The sequence below is a fragment of the Mytilus californianus genome, unplaced genomic scaffold (genome assembly GCF_021869535.1).
Source record: "Mytilus californianus isolate M0D057914Y unplaced genomic scaffold, xbMytCali1.0.p SCAF_1, whole genome shotgun sequence".
Lineage (NCBI taxonomy): Eukaryota > Metazoa > Mollusca > Bivalvia > Mytilida > Mytilidae > Mytilus > Mytilus californianus.
In genome coordinates, this window is record NW_026262581.1 from 104,658,594 (window position 1) to 104,680,059 (window position 21,466).

General features: G+C 31.2%; 1 protein-coding gene across 5 annotated transcripts in view; it reads left to right on the forward strand.

Annotated features, from left to right (window-relative positions):
* Positions 1 to 21,022, forward strand: part of LOC127728651 (alpha-N-acetylglucosaminidase-like) — a 38,931-nt gene extending 17,909 nt beyond the window's left edge. For 2 of the 5 annotated variants that reach the window (XM_052236243.1, XM_052236211.1), the window contains exons 10-23: positions 1,300 to 1,370; positions 3,103 to 3,177; positions 4,012 to 4,093; positions 4,750 to 4,899; positions 6,527 to 6,669; positions 7,112 to 7,184; positions 7,630 to 7,725; positions 10,788 to 10,873; positions 12,183 to 12,287; positions 13,029 to 13,212; positions 14,499 to 14,542; positions 16,012 to 16,069; positions 18,613 to 18,712; positions 20,209 to 21,022. In XM_052236243.1, the coding sequence (XP_052092203.1) occupies positions 1,300 to 1,370; positions 3,103 to 3,177; positions 4,012 to 4,093; positions 4,750 to 4,899; positions 6,527 to 6,669; positions 7,112 to 7,184; positions 7,630 to 7,725; positions 10,788 to 10,873; positions 12,183 to 12,287; positions 13,029 to 13,212; positions 14,499 to 14,542; positions 16,012 to 16,069; positions 18,613 to 18,712; positions 20,209 to 20,381 (1,440 nt within the window). In that variant the 3' untranslated portion in view covers positions 20,382 to 21,022. Of the gene's footprint in view, positions 1 to 1,299; positions 1,371 to 3,102; positions 3,178 to 4,011; positions 4,094 to 4,749; positions 4,900 to 6,526; positions 6,670 to 7,111; positions 7,185 to 7,629; positions 7,726 to 8,224; positions 8,321 to 8,534; positions 8,631 to 9,759; positions 9,856 to 10,787; positions 10,874 to 12,182; positions 12,288 to 13,028; positions 13,213 to 14,498; positions 14,543 to 16,011; positions 16,070 to 18,612; positions 18,713 to 20,208 lie in introns of all 5 variants that reach the window. The other 3 variants (XM_052236222.1, XM_052236233.1, XM_052236200.1) reach the window with 3 other exon arrangements.
* The last annotated feature ends 444 nt before the right edge of the window (positions 21,023 to 21,466 follow it).

The following is a 21,466-nucleotide window of genomic DNA, read 5'->3' on the forward strand; positions in this document are numbered from 1 at the left end:
ATTGGGGTATCTAGTTTAAAAAATGTGTCCGGTGACCCGGCCAACCAACCAAGATGGCCGCCATGGCTAAAAATAGAACATAGGGGTAAAATGTAGATTTTGGCTTATATCTCTGAAACCAAAGCATTTAGAGCAAATCTGACATGGGGGTAAAATTGTTTATTAGGTCAAGATCTATCTGCCCTGAAATTTTCAGATGAATCGGACAACCTGTTATTGGGTTGCTGCCCCTGAATTGGTAATTTTAAGGAAATTTTGCCGTTTTTGGTTATCATCTTGAATATTATTATAGATAGAGATAAACTGTAAACAGCAATCATGTTCAGCAAAGTAAGATCTACAAATAAGTCAACTTGACCAAAATGGTCAGTTGACCCCTTAAGGAGTTATTGCCTTTTATAGTCAATTTTTAACCATTTTTCGTAAATTTTTGTAATCTTTTACAAAAATCTTCTCTAAAACTACTAAGACAAATTTAACCAAACTTGTCCACAATCATCATTAGGGTATCTAGTTTAAAAAATGTGTCCGATTACCCCGCCCGTGAACCAAGATGGCCGACATGGCTAAAAAATAGTACATAGGGTAAAATGCAGTTTTTGGCTCATATCTCTGAAACCAAAGCATTTAGAGCAAATCTGACATGGGGGTAAAATTGTTCATTAGGTCAAGATCTATCTGCCCTGAAATTTTCAGACCAATCAGGCAACACATTGTTGGGTTGCTGCCCCTGAATTGGTAATTTTAAGAAAATTTTGCAGCTTTTGGTTATTATCTTGAATATTATTATAGATAGAGATAAACTGTAAACAGCAATAATGTACAGCAAAGTTAGATCTACAAATAAGGCAACATGACCAAAATTGTCAATTGACCCCTTAAGGAGTTATTGCCCTTTATAGTCAATTTTTTACAATTTTCATAAATTTTGTAAATTTTTGTAAATTTTTACAAAGTATTTTCCACTGTATCTACCGGGCCAAGTTCATTATAGATAGAGATAATAGTAAGGAGCAAGAATGTTCAGTAAAGTAAGATCTACAAACACATCACCATCACCAAAACACATCACCATCACCAAAACACAATTTTGTCATGAATCCATCTGTGTCCTTTGTTTAATATGCACATAGACCAAGGTGAGCGACACAGGCTCTTTAGAGCCTCTAGTTGTTTAAAAGTGGTATCTTTTTCAACTTTAAATTTGATTCTGTAGAAAATCTTATTTTGTAGTAAAAATTTACCTTATAACCTTACAGTGAAAGTAACTTATTATTATTTATTATATTCTCTTTTCAGATGGAATACGAATTTGGAGTAGATCACATATATAACGTTGATTCGTTTAATGAAATGAAACCAAAATCAGGGTAAGTATGAAATCAATCACACTTAATAGTCACATAAGCATATCTTTTGTTTTCTACAGTGCTTCTGAAGTTATTTTTATCCATTTTACAGCTTACTATCACTTGAATTTAAGACATATAAAATTTGCAATATTTGATCAGGACTGTAAAAATAAAAATTTTGGTCCATGACAATAGTGCTCCATTTTCCTCCAGCAAGATACTGTTAATAGAATAGGGAATGGAAACGGGGAATGTGTCAAAGAGACAGCAACCTGACCAAAGAGCAAAAAACAGTCCAAGGCCACCATATGTAAGCCTCAAATCAATGTCCAACCCCAAATCGGTGTCCTATTCTGTATTGCACCATAGACGTCACAAATCTATGTCCTTTTTTTCTGAAATCCGTGTCCTTTTCAACAAGGTTTGTACTGTCCTTTGGATTGACATAATAATTTTCAAAATGTCTTCGGGGGAAAAGTTTCAGTTGTCAAAGACATCAATATGACTTTCATACATATTCAAATTTAATCGACATATAAGTTAATGTCTTTCAAACTTGAGTTAGTATTTGTTGAACTATGCACATGGAGGGGTTTGACAGGGATAAGGGAACCTGTGAATAATATGGGGTAGGAAGCCAGAGTCAGGAGTCAAGAACCAAGGACTTTTTTCTCTCAATATAGACACATTCGGTGTGAGTCTAGGCTCCGTGTTGAAGGCCGTACTTTGACCTATAATTGTTTACTTTTTATACATTGTGACTTGGATGGAGAGTTGTCTCATTGGCACTCATACCACATCTTCTTATTTACATTAGTTATAATCCATTTTTTTTCTTTTTTGGGGGGAGGGGGGTTGTCAAAGAAGTAAAGAAGACTTGGAGGCCAAACAGTGGTGTAATAGATGTGTGTCTGTTTTCTTGTTTGTTTTTTTATAACATGTGGCAAATATTTCATGCATGTTCAGGATGAGACATGGATTTGAATAAACAAAGACTGTTATGATGTCACAGGACACAGTTTTGAGGCTGCACAAATGGTCACAGATTTGAGTGTCATGACATCATGGAACACAAATCTGAGGGAAGGACACAGATTTGGGGCTGTACATAGATTTGACTCTTACACATATACATGTATATTTTAAGAACAGTACATGCTATATAAAAATAAGGAGATGTTGTCATTAGGACATATATCTGCCAGAGACCAAAGCACGAGGATGTAAACAACTTTAAGTCACCCTATGACCATCAACAATGAGCAAAACCAATACCCTATGATCAGGTATTAAAGTCCCCTGCATGACAAAATGTAAAACAACTCAAAAGAGAAAATTAATGTCCTGATTTCTGCTAAAAACAAACATGATAGACAGCAAACAATGACCAGACCTGCTAAAAAAAAAAATAAACAAAAAACAAATATTGCAGATAGCAACCAAAGACACCTACTGAATTGGAACAGGCACCTACCGGTAAAGGTTGTGGTGGGGTTGAACATGTTTGTCAGTTTACTTCAGAAATTATTGTATTATATTATAATTAAGTTTTTAAAATTAAGAAGGTGTGTTTTGTGCATTATTTTAAATGCTTCACACTGTCTATACCGAACAAATCTCAATATAAGACATAAATGACTCATCTTTCATGAGATAAAGATAGAATACATAGGTTAGTTGTTTCATAATGATTATTTTCATGTACCGGTTAACAATTAAATTTATTGGTGAATCTTCATTTTATTTGCAGTTCTGCTGAATACCTACAAGAAGTTGGAAGTATAATATTTGATGTATTACAGACAGGTGATCCTGATGCCATCTGGTATGTAAAGACTAAATATAACTCAATCTCACTTAAAAACAAGAAGATGTGGTATCATTGCCAATAAGACAACTATCCACCAGAGATCAAATGACATAGAAGTTACAATCTCTCATGTTTACTTTTCAAAACACTAAATCGTGTGTGTGTTAATCTTAAGGGTTCAAAGGTCATATGAGGCACTCAACTTGAAGATTGTTGCAATACTCTTAACTTTAGAAACCTAAAGTATTGAATGATGAAAGAGAATTGATCCACTATTACCCAATTTTTCTGACATTCCTTTTCAATTTCTAAGTCAAAACTGGTTTGAATAGAGCAGTAAATAAAGTTGTTAAAAAAATCATTCATATATTGGATAAAGAATAATAGAGGAAAGAACTCATAAATTTTACCCGTAAAAAATTGATTATGTGATATCACATTTAAAAATAATATTTACAATCTACATAATACATTTTGATGGTGTATTTACTTCTGCATTTTGGGCAGATTTTATAGTAGATAGAGAGAAATTGTAAACAGAACAAGTTAGCATCACTAAAAGATCAACAGAAAGATATTTTAGTCATGAATAATATGCTAGTCTATAATGTGGAAAGTGGCAATTGTTGAAGATGCACAAAGATCAAGATAAGTGTTCTGCAGTTTTTTTAAGTGCCAGTCACTGCAACAATCTCCTAGGCTATTAATGCAGATTCAAAGTTTTTGACAATTTTGATACTGTGTTTACAGAAAATGAAAAGGGTATAAATGTATGATTTTTTTTTTATTACCTATTTTGCATAATTTCATAATTCTAATAGGAATATTTCTATAAAAAATATGTTTTAGGTTAATGCAAGGATGGTTATTTCAAGATAAACAGTTCTGGCAACAAGCACAGATCAAAGCAATGTTAACATCTGTTCCAGAGGTAAGTATTTACACTGTAACCGCTGCTACTTTTAACTAACGTTTGCATTTAACCCATTATTTTTTCAACGGATGATTTTGTCAGTTTTACAGAAAGAATGTGAAAAGTTACAGGTAGCTGTTTCATAATTTGATCTGGTAGCTCTCTATTCTTACAAATGTACAATACTTATTACAAAGATTTAAAAATGCAAGCCTTTATTATTGTGATATTCAGACTGTTGCAAGTTTTACTTCATTAAAACCATCACAACATTTTCTTAAAATACAGTATTATTATAGAATGCAAAATACAATTAATTTTCCATAGGCGACAATAGTAGCTTTATTCGAGATATAGACTTTAGAAAGTTGATTTTTAGAACAAAACCTTGCTAGAATTAAAGAAAATTTTTAAGACAGTATTTTTTAGTCCCAAAAATATAGGTTCCTGACACCCAACTCCTTAATAAATTAGACATACAAACAGCAACTACCAACACATGGTCCAGATGGCCTGACTTAATACAGACACAAAATGTGGTGCAGTTATCTCCCCCTTTCCTATCTAGACCATATGTCATAACAGTAAAACACAAAAAAGCATGCATTGAAAGCCACTTTAATTCTAAATGACACAGTTGATTTTACTATTTATTTTATTACATTCTATTGTAGGGTAAAATGATTGTTTTGGATCTTTTCTCTGAAGTGTCCCCTATATACACTTACACAGAATCTTACTATGGACAGCCATATATTTGGTGCATGCTACATGATTTTGGAGGAACTATGGAGTTATATGGAGCCCTAGACAGTATTAATACAGTAAAAATTTCAAATAGATTCCGCTTCTCATCACCTTACACATTTTAATCTTGTCCTGAACATGCATGAAATACTTGCTACTGGACATAAAGCAAACAACAGTCTATCAATGATTTAATTGTAAATTGTAAATGAAATTCTCAAGTCTTATAGCTAGAGTTTATAAATTGGAAAAATAAAAAAATTGTTTGCCTTTGACAAAAATTAGTATTCACAAATGACAGTATTTCACAAAATTTTGAATAACATTTTAAATAGTTCATTTGATTGGCTAATTTATGACAACTGTGAATGACTAACAATGAGTTTACATGTCAGTACAACTGCTTGAGCAATTGCATTTTTCACTTCTGAAGTAATCAGTAATTATGCCCCTGCCGTAGCGGAGGGGGCATTAAGTTTTACCCTTGTCCGTCTGTACAGCCGTACGTACGTCCCAAAATTGGTTTCCGTTCTCTAACTTTAGTTTGCCTCAACCAAATGTTGTGAAACTTATACACAATGCTTATTACCACAAAACACAGATCAATTTTGAATTTAATTGGCATCACTTTCACCGTTCTAGAGTTATGCCCCTTTACAAATGGAAAAATTGCTAAATTTTTTGTTTCCTTTCTCTAACTTCAGTTTGCCTCAACCAAATGTTATGAAACTTATACACAATGCTTATTACCACAAAACACAGATCAAGTTTGAATTTTGGTGGCGTCACTTTTACCGTTCTAAAGTTATGCCCCTTTATAAATGGAAAAATTGCTGAATTTTTCATTTCTGTTCTTTAACTTCAGTTTGCCTCAATTAAATATTATGAAACTTATACACGATGCTTATTACTACAAAACACAGATCAAGTTTGAATTTTGGTGGCATCACTTTTGCCATTCTAGAGTTATGCCCTCTACAAATGGAAAAATTGCTGAATTTTTTGTTTCCATTCTCTTACTTTAGTTTGCCTCAACCAAATGTTATGAAACGTATACACAATGCTTATTACCACAAAACTCAGATCAAGTTCAAATTTGGGTAGCGTCACTTTGACAGTTCTGGAGTTATATCCCTTTTAACATTATATGCAAGTGGGGGCATCATCTGTGTCCCATGGACACAATACCCATTTATTTTTAATATAAAAATAAGGAGATGTGATAAGACTACCAATGAGACAACTATCCACCAGAGACCAATGGATGAGGATGTAAACCACTATAGGTCACCTTCAGCCTTCAACAATGAGCAAAACCAATACCATATAGAAAGCTTTGTTCTGTAATCTAATGGTAATTCTTATCAGATTCATGAAGAGCTACACATTTTTATAAATCTGACATTGATAGATCCTGATTGAAAGGACCACCACTTGTTTAGTTTTTACATATTTTACTAATAGATGGACTTTTTTTACAGTTAACATTTAGATATAGTCTGGGGTTAGAGTTTTTCAGACATCAACTAATTGTCAAGCTCTTGTAGAACTTTACCAAACCTTTACAAATTCTTCTTCATGGTAAACAAAATTATAAATGGACTTAGTTTTCAACATTCTATATTGCATTTTACACAAACAGCAGCAATCATAGGTGAAGAACCTTCAGGATATTGTTTATGCTTGGTTACATATGTTATCTAGGGACCATTTGAAGGTAGAAATATGACTAACAGTACCATGGTTGGTTTAGGACTCACACCAGAGGGAATTTACCAGAATGAAGTTATTTATGAATTCTTCATGGAAAATGTATGGAGAAAACAACCAAGAGATATAACAAAATGGTAAGGAAGGGAGACTACTAACATGAATGGGGGGGACAACTCTTTAATTGTCATTATATTCTGGGGTAAATTTAAAAATAAAATTATTAATAGTAGAAAAAAGAGTATTTTAATCAATTTACTTTGTTTGATTTGATCGATGGCAATGTCTATGAAAAATCAGGAAAAAGGTTAGAAATCTTATAGATAGGCATCCAAGTTGGAATATAAAATTGCAATTTAAAATAAAATAGCACAATGTCTATTTAGGTAGGCGAAGGGCGTTGTGAGTATGTAAAAATGATTAACCCTACAACTTACGATGCCTGTACTAAGTCAGGCTATCATGGTCATGTGTTGATCACTGTTAGAAATGAATTATTTATTTTCTGACAGTGTAGGTATTTTGTATCAGCTATTTTTTAATTAATCAATTAAAGATATATTGTTTTATTTAATAAAGGATTTCAGACTTTACAAGGAAGAGATATGGAAAATATAACAAGTTTGTAGACTTGGCCTGGCAGTATCTTAAGGTCAGTATCTGGTTTTTATCCATCATCACTATAAAGTTCAGTAAAAAGCAGGGATTTAGGTTTCAATGTCAGACATTCTACAGTCATGAGTCTAAATGAAAATCATTCTTAATACATTGTTCTGAACCCAAAAGGGTGTTGTTTATGTGTGAAATCTCTTTGTAAGATTTTCATGAGTACATTTTTTTGATGAGGGTGGATTTTCCTATTAAAAACCAATCAAATCAAAATCAAATAATCAAATGGAAAGATACACAGTAATATGAAGCAATCAAATGTGTATTGTTGATACGTTGTAGTGAGACTGGTTAACATGACTTTACAATTCAACTCCTTACACTTTATCCACATAAACCAGGTATAAATATTTTTTTCAAATTTATATCACTCACTAATAATGTAAAGCATTATTCTTTAATTCTTTGTCATCCATGATTTCATACAGAAAAGTGTATTTAATAATACTGATGGCCTTAGAGACCATGATAAAAATTCCATTCCTACAAGTCGACCCAGACACCGACATCAATTGCACCCTCATGTGAGTACAGGGAGAAGGAATAAATGGAATGTGCATGCAGTCAAGTATATTTCTAGTTGAAAAAGGTTTTTAAGCAGTTTCATGAAAGGATGAAATACTTTTATTTTGATATTTAATCTGTAAGAAATGATATTCCCTTTTGATAAATGCTATTGTTTATGTTTCTTTTTTTTTTAATTTGCCTCTAAAACTATTGTTTAATATTTATCTTTCAAAGCACGAAAAACACTTTTTAATGAATATTTCTGTGTTGCCTTGAATAAAATTATCTATTTATTTTAATCTCATAAAACCCATAGATTAATGATGACCTGGTAGATGTCAGACTTTCAGTTTAAAAAAACTGTCTTGATACTTTGATAGGTGGGTTTTATTGAATTATTTACTTTATCTCTAAAACTGCCAAACTGTGTATTTGATCATACATTCTCATTACATTTTAATGAATACAATCATCAAAATATGTGTATTTCATTTAAATATACATTTACCATAACAGAAGAGTGTATATAATAGCACAGCTGGTCATGAGGACTTTAGTACTGATGTTATTGTCACAAGACGACCTAGATATCGAAACCGATTACGTCCACAAGTTAGTACAAAGCAAAAGAATGTGCATAATATGCATAAGCGGCATGGTTTTTTTATATTTTTGTTATTGCTTGGAAGATTTTTCAGCAGTTTCATGAAATGAATTAAAACAAAATAAAAACAAAAAATAGGAGACTATTTTCCTGCCCAAAATTTTAGATTTAGAATTAAAAACATGTAATTCCAGCTATTTACTTTTGCACATTTTGAAACAGGAAAGTGTATTCAATGATACAGATAGAATGTCAGATCATAGTGCCTTTGCAATTATTACCAGTTTACCAAGATTTGATCCCGTGTTACATCCTAATGTGAGTAATGCATTCTGGGTTATAATCAATTTAATCCAGACAGTAATTCCTTGCACTGCCTGTGAGATGGATGAAGTATTCAATTTTTTTTTTAATTCATTTTTAGCTCACCTGGCCCACAGAGCTTTCCTCATCACTCGTCCTCCGTGGTCTTCATCATTTACTTTTACAAAAATCTTTTCCTATGAATCTACTGAGCCAAATTTAACCAAACTTGCCCACAATCATCATTGGGGTATCTATTTTTAAAAATGTGTCTGGTGACCCTGCCTGCCAACCAACATTGCTGATATGGCTAAAAATAGAACTTCGAGATAAAATGTGAGTTTTGCCTTCATCGTGAAAACAGCTATAAATAGAGGAAAATCTGACGGCAGAAATGTCAAGAATGTTGATATCTACCTGTTTTTTTTACATTAAAACTGTCAGACGAATTCTTTATATAGGATATCTTTTTTTCATTTTTGCATACTATCTTGAAAACTATAATAGGTATAGAGAAACTTTAAACAGCAAAAAGTATCAGCAAGACAAGATCTACAAATAAGTCAAACACTGCAGAAATTGTCAGACAATCCTTATTGGAGGAATTGTGTTTAATAATGATGTTTATGATTTTTTTGCATTTTTGCCAATATTATAAAAACTATATTAGATAAATAAAACTTTAAAAAACCAATATGGAAAACAAAATCTTCAAAACAAAATCAGACACCAAGTGAGATAAAAAGTTTGTTTTTTTTTTCATCAAAGATTTTCCTTTGAATATGCTGTTAGATTCCTTATTGATTTTTTTTCCATTTAATTCTTATTTCATTGTATTTTTCAATGCAAAATTACAGAGAAAAAAATCCTATTTTTATAGCTACAGTTTATATTTCATCCATTTCATGAAACTGCTAGTTGAAAATGTACTTTTTGTTGCTTTTAATTTTATTCTGTGCGTAAAGATGGTTATTTCATGCTTTGAAAAAAATTGAAATTAAAATTGAAATTTAAGTTTTGCTTCTTTAATACAAATGTCATACTGATTTTAAATGACATAGCATGAAGTATCAATCTTTGGCTAACCTTACTTTTTAGTTGCATTTATATGGGAAATTTTACTAACACCTTTATTTTATCATAGACAAGTGTATATAATGATACTGATCATCTTCATGACAACAATATAGATATTATTGTAACCACTCGCCCTCGGATTTCTCCTGCTATACATCAAGATGTGAGTAAAGACATTATTATCAAATCAAAAGTTAACATGCCCAATGGATGCCATCTTTGCTTTTTGTTATTAACATCTTTTTCAAATTAAACATATCCTGCAATGTATCTATGTTGTGAATTCAAATTCAGTATTTCAGATAATATAGTTATAATAGATGCATTTAAAAATGCTGAAATTTCCTGTTTTGTAAAGTTTGTACATTGATTTTGTTTGTAGTAAACACCTCAGACTAACAGCATGCTCACCATATTGCTTTACCATATATACACCATATAAGCTGTTTGGTCAACCAGATAATTTGTAAATTGGTGAAGCCATTATGTGATTTTTCAAAATAACTTAATTTTTTTTTAATAAAATAAAAATAAAATTTTAATATTTATGACACTATAATAATATTTATGATTTTGTAATGATATGCTGTCTGAAGGAAAATGAAAATGAGTTTATTTGATAAGACTCTGACTCTCATCAGACATGTGCAAAGAGGGTCATAAAGGGAGTTATGTGCATAGGGAAATGTGAAATAGAAAGGGGGGTCATATGATGGAGGAAAATCATTTACAGGCAAATGGTTCATGTCTGCTTACTATTTGAATGAAACATAGCAAATCCCGACTACTGAGCATGAAAATGCAAGAAACAAAGCATGTTGCACAAACTTATCCCTTTTTAGACCCTCTATACAGATTTTGTTATATATTCCATTTAACTTTAAAATTAGTATTTTGTAAATTTACCAAAGTCCTTATATTTAGATTCAACTTAATTTATGTATTTACAATTTTATTATTTGGAACAACATTGATATATTTCATTTCATTTTCATTGATAAAAGAGTTGTTGACATAACTATTATATTTTGAACAAATCCTGTACTTTCCATTGAAAGAGTTATTGACAAAATTATATTTGATGACTTCTTCCAGGTGTGGTTTGATCCAGAAGATTTATATGCAGCCTGGGATCTACTGATATTGTCTGCTGATCAATATAAAAATAACACACTCTATCAGTAAGTTTGGCTGTGCTTTATATCACAATATTAGTAAAACAGTGTTTGAAAAATCATTTACAAAGTTGAAAGGAATTTTATTTAATGAAACGAAAGCTTTTATTTAGCTTGTTGTTTTCCTAACAAAGTTAAAATTAAAAAAACACTGAGAACTATGCAAAGTCAGTAACAATGTTTTTAATTACTACCATTTAGTCAATACCACTAATGGCAAACACATCACAAAGGTCTTTATCCACCATGCAGTCAGTCTTTCTTCACTGCCCATTGTTTATAGAGGGTGGTAAAGGGGGGGTGCTTGCACGGAAAAAAACGTGAAATAAGACATAATTTCACGTTGAACGTGAAATAATTTCTGTCATGAACGTTGCACGAAAAATAAAGACTGTTGTGAACCTTTTGTGAGGCTGAGTCACTGTCTTCTTGTATATATAAACTCTCTGTTTTACTTGTTATTCCCGATTTAGTATACACATTTATGATGTAAATGGTTTACGGCTTTTAAAAAAGTATTTCTTGACGATCCCTGCCAAGTATTTGAATTTTATTTGAAAAATACCGAGCACGCAAAATAAGCATTTGAAAATCATGATGCATGTAAAATTAAATAAGCAGAACACGTTGAACGAGGCACCTGTCTTGCACGAATGAATGTTAAATAAAAAAGTAAAAACATGTTAAACGTGAAATAAAAAACGGCGATCACGTTGCACGAAAATAACACTTTACCACCCTCTTTATAAGCTAACAAAATGTAGAAGACAGTAATTCATGAGACAACCTGTAGAAATAACTTAGGGAAAACAGAACATGTCAGCAGGTTTTATTTTTATGCCCCACCTACGATAGTAGTAGGGGCATTATGTTATCTGGTCTGTGCGTCCGTCCATCCTACCTTCTGTCCCTCTTCAGGTTAAAGTTTTTGGTCAAGGTAGTTTTTGATGAAGTTGAAGTCCAATCAACTTGAAACTTAGTACACATGTTCCCTATGATATGATCTTTCTAATTTTAATGCCAAATTAGAGTTTTGACCCCAATTTCACGGTCCACTGAATATAGAAAATGATAGTGCGAGTGGGGCATCTGTGTACTATGGACACATTCTTGTCTATTATGTCATTGGAAGTAAAAATATACGCATGTTTCATATGTTTGTACTGTTTGAGCAGTTTGTCTTAATAATTAAGGGTGAGAGATGCTTTACAAATGTCTGTGTACATTCAAGCTGTCAATACTATTTAGTATTTGGTAGATAGCCCTATGAACCAGAAATTAAACTTAATTATTTATGTTATAAATTATATTTCAGGTATGATTTAGTAGATGTGACCAGAAACAGTTTACAAATTATTTCAATAGAATATTATAATAAGATGATAGCTTCTGTTATGATCAATAAAACAGAAGATTTTCTGTAAGTATACATAACAACTTTACAGAAAACATCAGGCCACTGTTATGATCACAAAATAAAGAAAAAACAATAAATTGGCTTAGATTTGTTCAGTGGGAAATTAGCAATATCCATGCTAGACACTTCACCAAAGAAATCTGAAGTTATGTTTGCCTTCAAATACTACGGTGGTTAAAGTCTGACTGTTGCAGCTCTTACAGCACATAAATGATCATTATTCTTTAGGAGAGTATTGAATCAATGTGATTTCTATAGATATTTTTAAAGGATATTTCATGGGCCAAATCATCAGCATAGCATTGTGACAGACACTTATGCATTGTGACAACAAGATTTTATAATTTACTAGAAACTAGTATAAACAATAAGTATGTTTAAACAGATAATATTTGCTAAATTCAGTTTCTAAGAGACTAGTCAAAGAACTTGAAAATTTCTTTAAAGCAATAAATTATTGAGCAGTATTGTAGAAGATATGTTGCTACACATTATTAAAAGTGGCAGATGATGCTTTACAGCTGCAGTTTTTGCACCTTCATGCATTAGAGGCAGAACGATGTAGTGTTTTCATGTTCCTTCTAAAGTGCTTGACTGTTATCTGTTCAAGAAAATTTCCAATTGTAATCAAATGTTATTTATTTATCCATACAGGTTATTATTTAAATTGACGAATTTAAACATTTGATTAATGATGCTTTGTTTAAAAGGCAGTCTGTTTTTAATGTTTTTTTTTTTTTACAGAATAAACAGTCGATTATTACTAGAATTATTGAATGACATGGAAACATTACTGGCCAGTGATTCTCATTTCTTACTTGGGAAATGGATAGCTGCAGCTAAATCATGGGCAACAGACATATCAGAATCTTTTAATTTGGAATTTAATGCAAGAAACCAGATAACTTTATGGGGTCCCAGAGGAGAAGTAAATATTAAATTCAAATTTCAATGTTCATCACTGTTTACATTATTCATCCTGTTTAAGACATCTAGTCAAAGTTGGCCTTCCAATATAAAAAAGAAATAAGGAGATGTGGTATGATGTGAGACAACTATTCATTAAGACACATAGACAAAGATATGTACATTTACAGGTCATCATACAGACTTCACCAATGAGCAAAACTTATTTTATATAGTAAGGTATAGAAGGCCTTGTGATGGCAAAATGTGAAACAATTCTAACAAGAAAACCAAATAGCCTTACTTATACTACAACAATAAACAAAAAACAATCATGACACACAGCAAACCAATGCCTGTCACTTGATTACTGGCTCCTTCTCTTCTCAGCATGTATACTATGACAGCAGTAGTTCGCAAAGAATGTATAAAGGTTTTAGTCTTGTAAAAGGATAAGATTAAATCATTATATGGTATACCTTGGGTTCATATATTCCTCAAAATCTCTAAGCATATAAATATATCAGATCAGAATAAGTAAATTAAAAAAATGTTCACAAAAAAAATAGATTACGTCAATAAGTATATGTAAAATATAATTAGGCAAGAAAGAATCTGCATTTGGTATGTACCATTTTATAAGTTTTATGCATAGTATTAAAGTAAGCATCATTCTAAGATCACTGATATAGTCTTTAACTATACTTATGATTGGTAAAATATAATCTACATTATAAATATCACTACCTTCAGATATAAAATGTGGAATAAAACATTAAGAAAATGTTCCAAATTTTAAAAACTAATTGTCTTTTGTTGCAAGTTCAATAAATAAAATTTATATTGCATGTGTGTTACTTGTAGATACTTGATGAATCAGCTATTGTTGCAGATTGAAAAATTAATAAACAATCATAATTTAGGAGATTTTATAACTGTATTGTATTTTAAGATAGGCCTATGTAAAAAACAGGTTTCACTGTCGCAAATTGATTTTACTTAGAAACTTGTAGTGGTGCTTGGTTAACAGATAGTTGTGACAGTAAAACAAAGTTTTAAGTAGGCCAATCTTAAAATACAATACAGTTACATAATCTCCTAAATATAGCAAAATGTACTGAAATTCAAAATTGCGACTAACCTTAGTTACAGACTGGTAGAAGGTGGAGTTTATCCCCTCAAAATATATGTCAACGACAAATAAAAATCATTGTTGCTAAAAGAATTAGATTAGAATTTGGGATTATCATTCAGATTTATGTTATACCTCTTGTATATTTATGATTTATAATTTTTTCTATTATTCAGATTTTAGATTATGCTTGTAAGCAGTGGTCAGGATTATTGAAAGGGTAATTTTAAAAGTTTCAACATTTTTAAGAGAACAAAATCAGACATACACCAAAAACAATATAAATGTTCATAACAAAAATATGTATTTCATCAAATATCTTAATTCTTGGTTTACCCCTACACACAAAATCTATAGAAAAATTAGTATCCAGCAAATATTAGTGAATCCACAGTTTGTCTTGTTATTCACAGTCTTATATTAAACAGTCATACAGAAGAAAAAGGGGATGGGTTAAAACTTATGATGCAGAGTCATTGTCATCCTAAATATATAAAAGTCAACCAATTCAATAATTTGAAAGAAGATTGAATTACCGGTAGGGATCAACCATAAAATACATGTTATTATGTAATTTTTAATCCCCACCTTCTAAGTTCTATAGTAGGGGGCATTATGTTTTTTGGTCTGATCATCTGTCTGTCCATCCAAAATTCCATCCTTTATTCTGTTTGTCCCTCCTATATCAGGTAAAAAGTTTTTGGTTAAGGTAGTTTACATTTTTGGTTAAGGTAGTATAAGTTGTGGTCACATCAAATTGAATTTAAGTACACATGTTCATTATGATTTGAACTTTTAAAATTATATGCCAAATTACATTTGTGACCCTGATTTTGCTGTTCACTGAACATAGAAATGTGATATTTTGAATCTAGTACATTCTGAAGTAAAAGTTTGCCATGAAGTTATGGCTAGATTAACTTAAAGCTTAGTACACATTATAAACAAGAATGTGTCCATAGTACACAGATGCCCCGCTCGCACTATCATTTTCTATGTTCAGTGAACCGTGAAATTGGGGTCAAAACTCTAATTTGGCATTGAAATTAAAAAGATCATATCATAGGGAACATGTGTACTAAGTTTCAAGTTGATTGGACTTCAACTTCATCAAAAATTACCTTGACCAAAAACTTTAACCTGAAGCGGGACAGACGGACGAACGGACAGATGAACGGACGGACAGACGAACGGACGCACAGGCCGAAAAACATAATGCCCCTAGTTGGGGCATAAAAAAGTTGTGATATGATGACCATAGTCCAAATGACCTGGATGTAAACAACTATATCTCATAATGATGTGAACTTTTCAAATGTTATTCAAGATTATGGTTTTGACCCTGATTTCATGGTTCATTGAACATGAAATTGTGATAATGTGAGTGGGGCATGGTGTTGTATGGACACATATTCTTGTTTTATATCAATAGAAAAATGGATTAAACACAAAAGTTTTAAACTTAGGTCTCTTGAAACCGATGCATGAATATTTTTTTTCGTAACTTAGCATCAATGAACAATTGCCATAAAATAAATCAAAAAGAACAGATGAAATTTTACTCAAGTAGAATTTTTATGCACAAATTTAAAAAAATGTTTAATCCTCTTACAATGTAGTTTTTTTTTGCCAATCACTTAACTATATATAGTTGTAGAAAAATGTAATAATACAAAGCAATATTTTCAGATATTACATTCCAAGATGGCAGCTATTTGTAGAGATGTTGCATATTAGTGTGATTGATGTAAGAAAGTTTTAATTCTATTTAAACAATTAAAACTTTACCAGAACATTTCTCTAATTTAAATCTTGATAACTATTTGTATTATCTTTTGCTTATCTTTTCACAAACAAGTAGTTGACAAAAGATGTACAAGTCATCATACCACTTACTGCAGTAGTGACACAAATTGATACATGATATAGTTATTGCTCATAATTTTGGAAAATACTTTCATAATTCTAAGTTACAAATCAAGTTTGTAAGCCAGTCTAGTGGTCACACTTTAAATGTAATAACTACTTTTGGACATAAAAAAAATTCATGAAAATGGTATTAATTCTGTCTAATTTATGGCTGCAGATATTGCCAATATGTTCGTTATGTTTTTGCACTTTAACAGCATTGGGAGCATAAAGGTTATGATGTTGAATCTATGCACAAACTTGTATTTAAAGCAGACTTCATAGAATATAAGAATTGAAATTCTAAAGGGGAAATTTTAAGATATGGTCAACCTGAATTACAATTTACTGATAATCCATAAAGCACTGGATATTGCTCAGAGGAGGGACGACAAACTAGGTGCTGTTTGCAAAGTTTTTCAGGTCACATGGTACGATTTCAGCTTCTGTTTGGCAATTTTAAATATTGATTTGTTCATGTTTTGATATCAAATGTACTCTATTGCATTCATAAAAAATATAGCAAGTTTTCTCATAAAAAGATTTATGGATGATAGAAAATGACTTTTACATAAAATATTTAATGATTTTTTAATCTTTTTGATAAATTATATCATTAAAGATTATGTCCCATAATGGCGGGAATTTGTATTCGATCTCTGTAAAAATACAAGGCACAAATTTTTGTTAATATTTCGTTAGTTTGCATGTAAAAATCATTGAATTTTATACTTAAGAATATTGTTCATTCAACCTTGAACATAAAAGGTCTCCTTAAGTCTCCATCCATTGCTGCATAGTAAATCGATATAAACGATGATTGTCAAATAAAATGTCCAAATATATTTGTCAAATCCGTGAATAAATACATAAACCTCCGGCACAAAAACCATTGTTTTGTGTATTTTTATTATATTAGAGACAAAATGAAAACGTTCACCAGAAAAACATGTAAAATAGCTTTTTATTTTTTTATTTTGTATTTTTTGTGTATCGGTCGGCTCTGAGGCATAATAAAGTCCTTGGTCTTTTGTGTTTTCTCGTTTTTGGTTGGGTTTTTATTGGTACTGATAAAAGAAGAAATGCCAATATTGATAATTTTGTATTTATAAAATTGTCCAGATCAAAAACTGAAAATCAATTTAATGAATTCAATAAACGAGTATTAAATTGATGTACATGCCGTACGAAATAAGTCCACCGGATATAGCAGTTTAATAACAGGATTAATATGTATATTCCCAGCAAAAAATTACAATTACCAAATTCGTTTATTATATATGAATATTGTATAATAATTACAACTGTATAATACTGCTCATGTTTATAATCTCATTCAACAAATTTCAAGTGTCCAGGTGATGTTCAAAGTTCAAACCATGACGGGCTTGTAAGAAATGACATATTATCACTGCGACCGATCGATAATATAAGACAAATCTGCATGCCATGTGCAGATTGTCGTCCCTCCTCTGGATGTTGCTGTTAGCCTTAATAAATGTATTATATTGATTACATAATATATTTTTTAAAGGGGTTCATCTATGAACTGTACCAGTTGTATGTTGGTTGAACAATATTTTTTTTAGATCTATCTTTCATTAGTTAATTGCAATACTCAAAGAAGAAGATCATACCCTAATACTGATTGAGTAACAATAAATTGAAGAACAACAAATAAGAGTTGTTTGTTTGCTCTGATTTTTTTTTTAATCCTGGACTGTTGTCTGAATGCTATTACATTTTCAAGAGTTGTCTCTCTTTGCTTGTTATTATTGTAATTCACAAATACAAAAATTAACTGCATTTTATATAAATGTATGTACTGACACAATTGTGTAGTCTTTTCCACAATAATATAGGAATACCACTAACAAATATTACAATATAAACCAAAATTCATTATTTGACATATATTTTATTGCACAAACTTGCATTTACATTTTAATGACAAGCATATATACATTTTTCTGTGTGGCATAAATTTGGCTGCAGAGTATTCTATACTAGTAATATTTTGTTGATGTGCAAGGGAGGCTACTGATTACCTACACAATAGCTATCAGCTGACCTATGTTGACAGTGTCATAAAAACCATTGGTAGTTAAACACCACCACTTACCATGGGGAGTGACGACATAAAACACTTGTATTACCAATGCTCCAGTTTAAGTGCCCTACCTGTTAGCAGGTGTAGGCTATCCTTTAAAAAATTAGGTGTAGGAGAACCCAGACCAGATTATGGAAAAAAATGAAATTTTGCTACCGGGTAATCTCTATTAGTTTTTTTTTTATCTAGTTGCCTCTCATATAGGGCATATACCTTTAATTAAGAAAACATGGAAAAAGTTGTAAATATATATAACATGTATTTCATTGCAGCATACAAAATTTAATGAAACACTGTTTGCCCAGATTGTTTATGAGAAAGTAGAACTGCCATTTTCTAACCAGCTTGATGACTACCCAACAGAACCTATAGGTATGTATACATAAGCTTTGGAATTTCCATGCAGATACAGAATTTCAGTTCATCCATAAAGAGATATAGTGTGTTTGTTTATTCTACATTGGCTAGAGATATAGGGGTAGGGTTGAGATCTCATAAAACATGTTTAACCCCACTGCATTTATGCGCCTGTACCAAGTCAGGAACCTCTGGCCTTTGTTAGTCTTGTCTGTTTTTTTTAATTTGGTTCATTTATATGTTTCAGAGTTTAGTGTGACGTCCATTTTTGCTGAACTAGTACACATTTTTGTTTAGGGCCAGCTGAAGCCTGCCTCCTGGTGCAGGATTTTCTCTGTGTTGAAGACCCTTTGGTGGCCTTGGGCTGTTTTTTGCTCTTTGGTCAGGTTGTTGTCTCTTTGACACATTCCCTGTTTCCATTCTTAATTTTATAGAACCATTGCCATTGTAAATATTAATCCAAAAAATGAAAAAAATTGAAAATTCATTGATTTAGAGGTGGTCTTTGTTCTCCTAGTATGTAATGTTGGTAGAATTGTGGACCATTTCCTGTGGTCAAAAAGTTGTCCTTGTATTAGAATTTTGGGGTACTTTAAATTCAGAAATTTTAGCTATGTTTTTATTCTAAACTTATAAAGGAGTAGGTTCAGTAAGACCCCTTTTTGGCCCCAAAATATATCAATTTTACAAAATTGTTATAATGTAAACTTTTAGCTATTTATTGGAAAGTAGAATACTTCTGCTACATAAATATGGGCTGTTTTTTACAATACAATGCACATATATCGGGTACTAGCATCATTAAGTCATGCTAAATTACTGAAATCTTCACAATTTTAGCATTTGAGTTAAATTTTAGTCGGTTTTCGTCTTAAATGGAAGTGGCCGCATTCGTGTTCATTCTTAATATTTAAATGTAAGTTGTATTTGATGATCATACATAACATATATAAAGGTTTAGGGTGAACACGGATGCGGCCACTTTCATTTTTGACAAAAACTATCTGAAAAGCGACATATTATGGCATATTTGATAGATTTTTCATATTTAAGCTTGAATATGAGCGTCTAAAATGACTAAATCAGTTCAAATCTTTCACACAAACTAATTGATTCGACTGAGGTAGACATTTAAGTGTTTAAAAAGTGTACAAATTTTTTCATCTGATGAACCTGAAATTTGAGGCCAAAATGGTCCCTTACCGGACCTACTCCTTTCAGAAATTGAGATAGTAATGTAGAAAAGACTAAAAAGCTAGATTAATTATTGGGTTTTCAGGAAACTCTGCATACAGTTATATGTATCAGATATAAGAATGCAAGTTCTTATTATTGGGCTACTCATTCAGTTGCATTATTCGCATTTATAAAAACCTCGCAAAATTTTTTGAACTTACAGTACTTTATTTGTGTTAAAAACTGTGTTATCTATATATTGTATATTGGATTTAAGCCTTTGCCTTTGTAATCAATGACCTATGTATTCAAATCAAATTTTATCACATTTGTAGGAGATGCATATGCCATTGCAACATCGATACATAAAAAGTATAGAAATATGATAGATAAAGAATTTTTCCAAGTTTATGCAGCACAGAGTAGAAAAGTGAAAGACAATCGTAACATGATTGAAAAGAAGTATGGACTTAACCCTCCAGTTTATGATATACTTGTGAAGACTTAATTAGTTATTTAGTAATGGTAGTAGAAATCTTATATTGTAAATTGATACATGCTAAAGATTGATTTTACGATACTTTTATACATAAATATAAACATTGATTGTGTTACATATGTTTAAAGGTTCACATTGATTCATTTTTGCTTATTACTTGAAATATAAAATTGGCAATTATAAGATCAAATTGTACATTTGCCCATATACTTCAATTTCTTATTGATTTTGCCCAGTTTAATCTAGTCATTCTGTATGAGGACAGAATTTCAGTTCACACCAACCACTTCATTATAGATATATTATTGATACATTGTGTAATTGTACTTATTGTTTACATAATTAAAGTGATACATTCCACTATGGCAAGCCATATTAATATTTATTCTAACTTCAAGATATCTCATATAATATATAAGATATCGTATACAGAAAATTATATGAGATATCTTATAATTTATATGAGAGTTCTTATAAATTATATGAGAGTTCTTACAAAATATATATAAGACATCTTATAATCTATATAAGATATTGTATAAACTATATGAGATATCTTATAAAGTTTATAAGATATCTTGAAGTTAGAATAAATAGTAACACTATATAGGTAGTACTGATATTTTTATACAATAATCAACTTTAAATGTTGTATAAAATTGAGAATGGAAATGGGGAATGTGTCAAAGAGACAACAACCCGACCATAGAACAGACAACAGCAGAAGGTCACCAACAGGTCTTCAATGCAGCGAGAAATTCCCGCACCCGGAGGCGTCCTTCAGCTGGCCCCTAAACAAATATATGTACTAGTTCAGTGATAATGAACGCCATACTAAACTCCAAATTGTACACAAGAAACTAAAATCAAAAATAATACAAGACTAACAAAGGCTAGAGGCTCCTGACTTGGGACAGGCGCAAAAATGCGGCGGGGTTAAACATGTTTATGAGATCTCAACCCTCCCCCTATACCTCTAGCCAATGTAGAAAAGTAAACGCATAACAATACGCACATTAAAATTCAGTTCAAGAGAAGTCCGAGTCTGATGTCAGAAGATGTAACCAAAGAAAATAAACAAAATGACAATAATA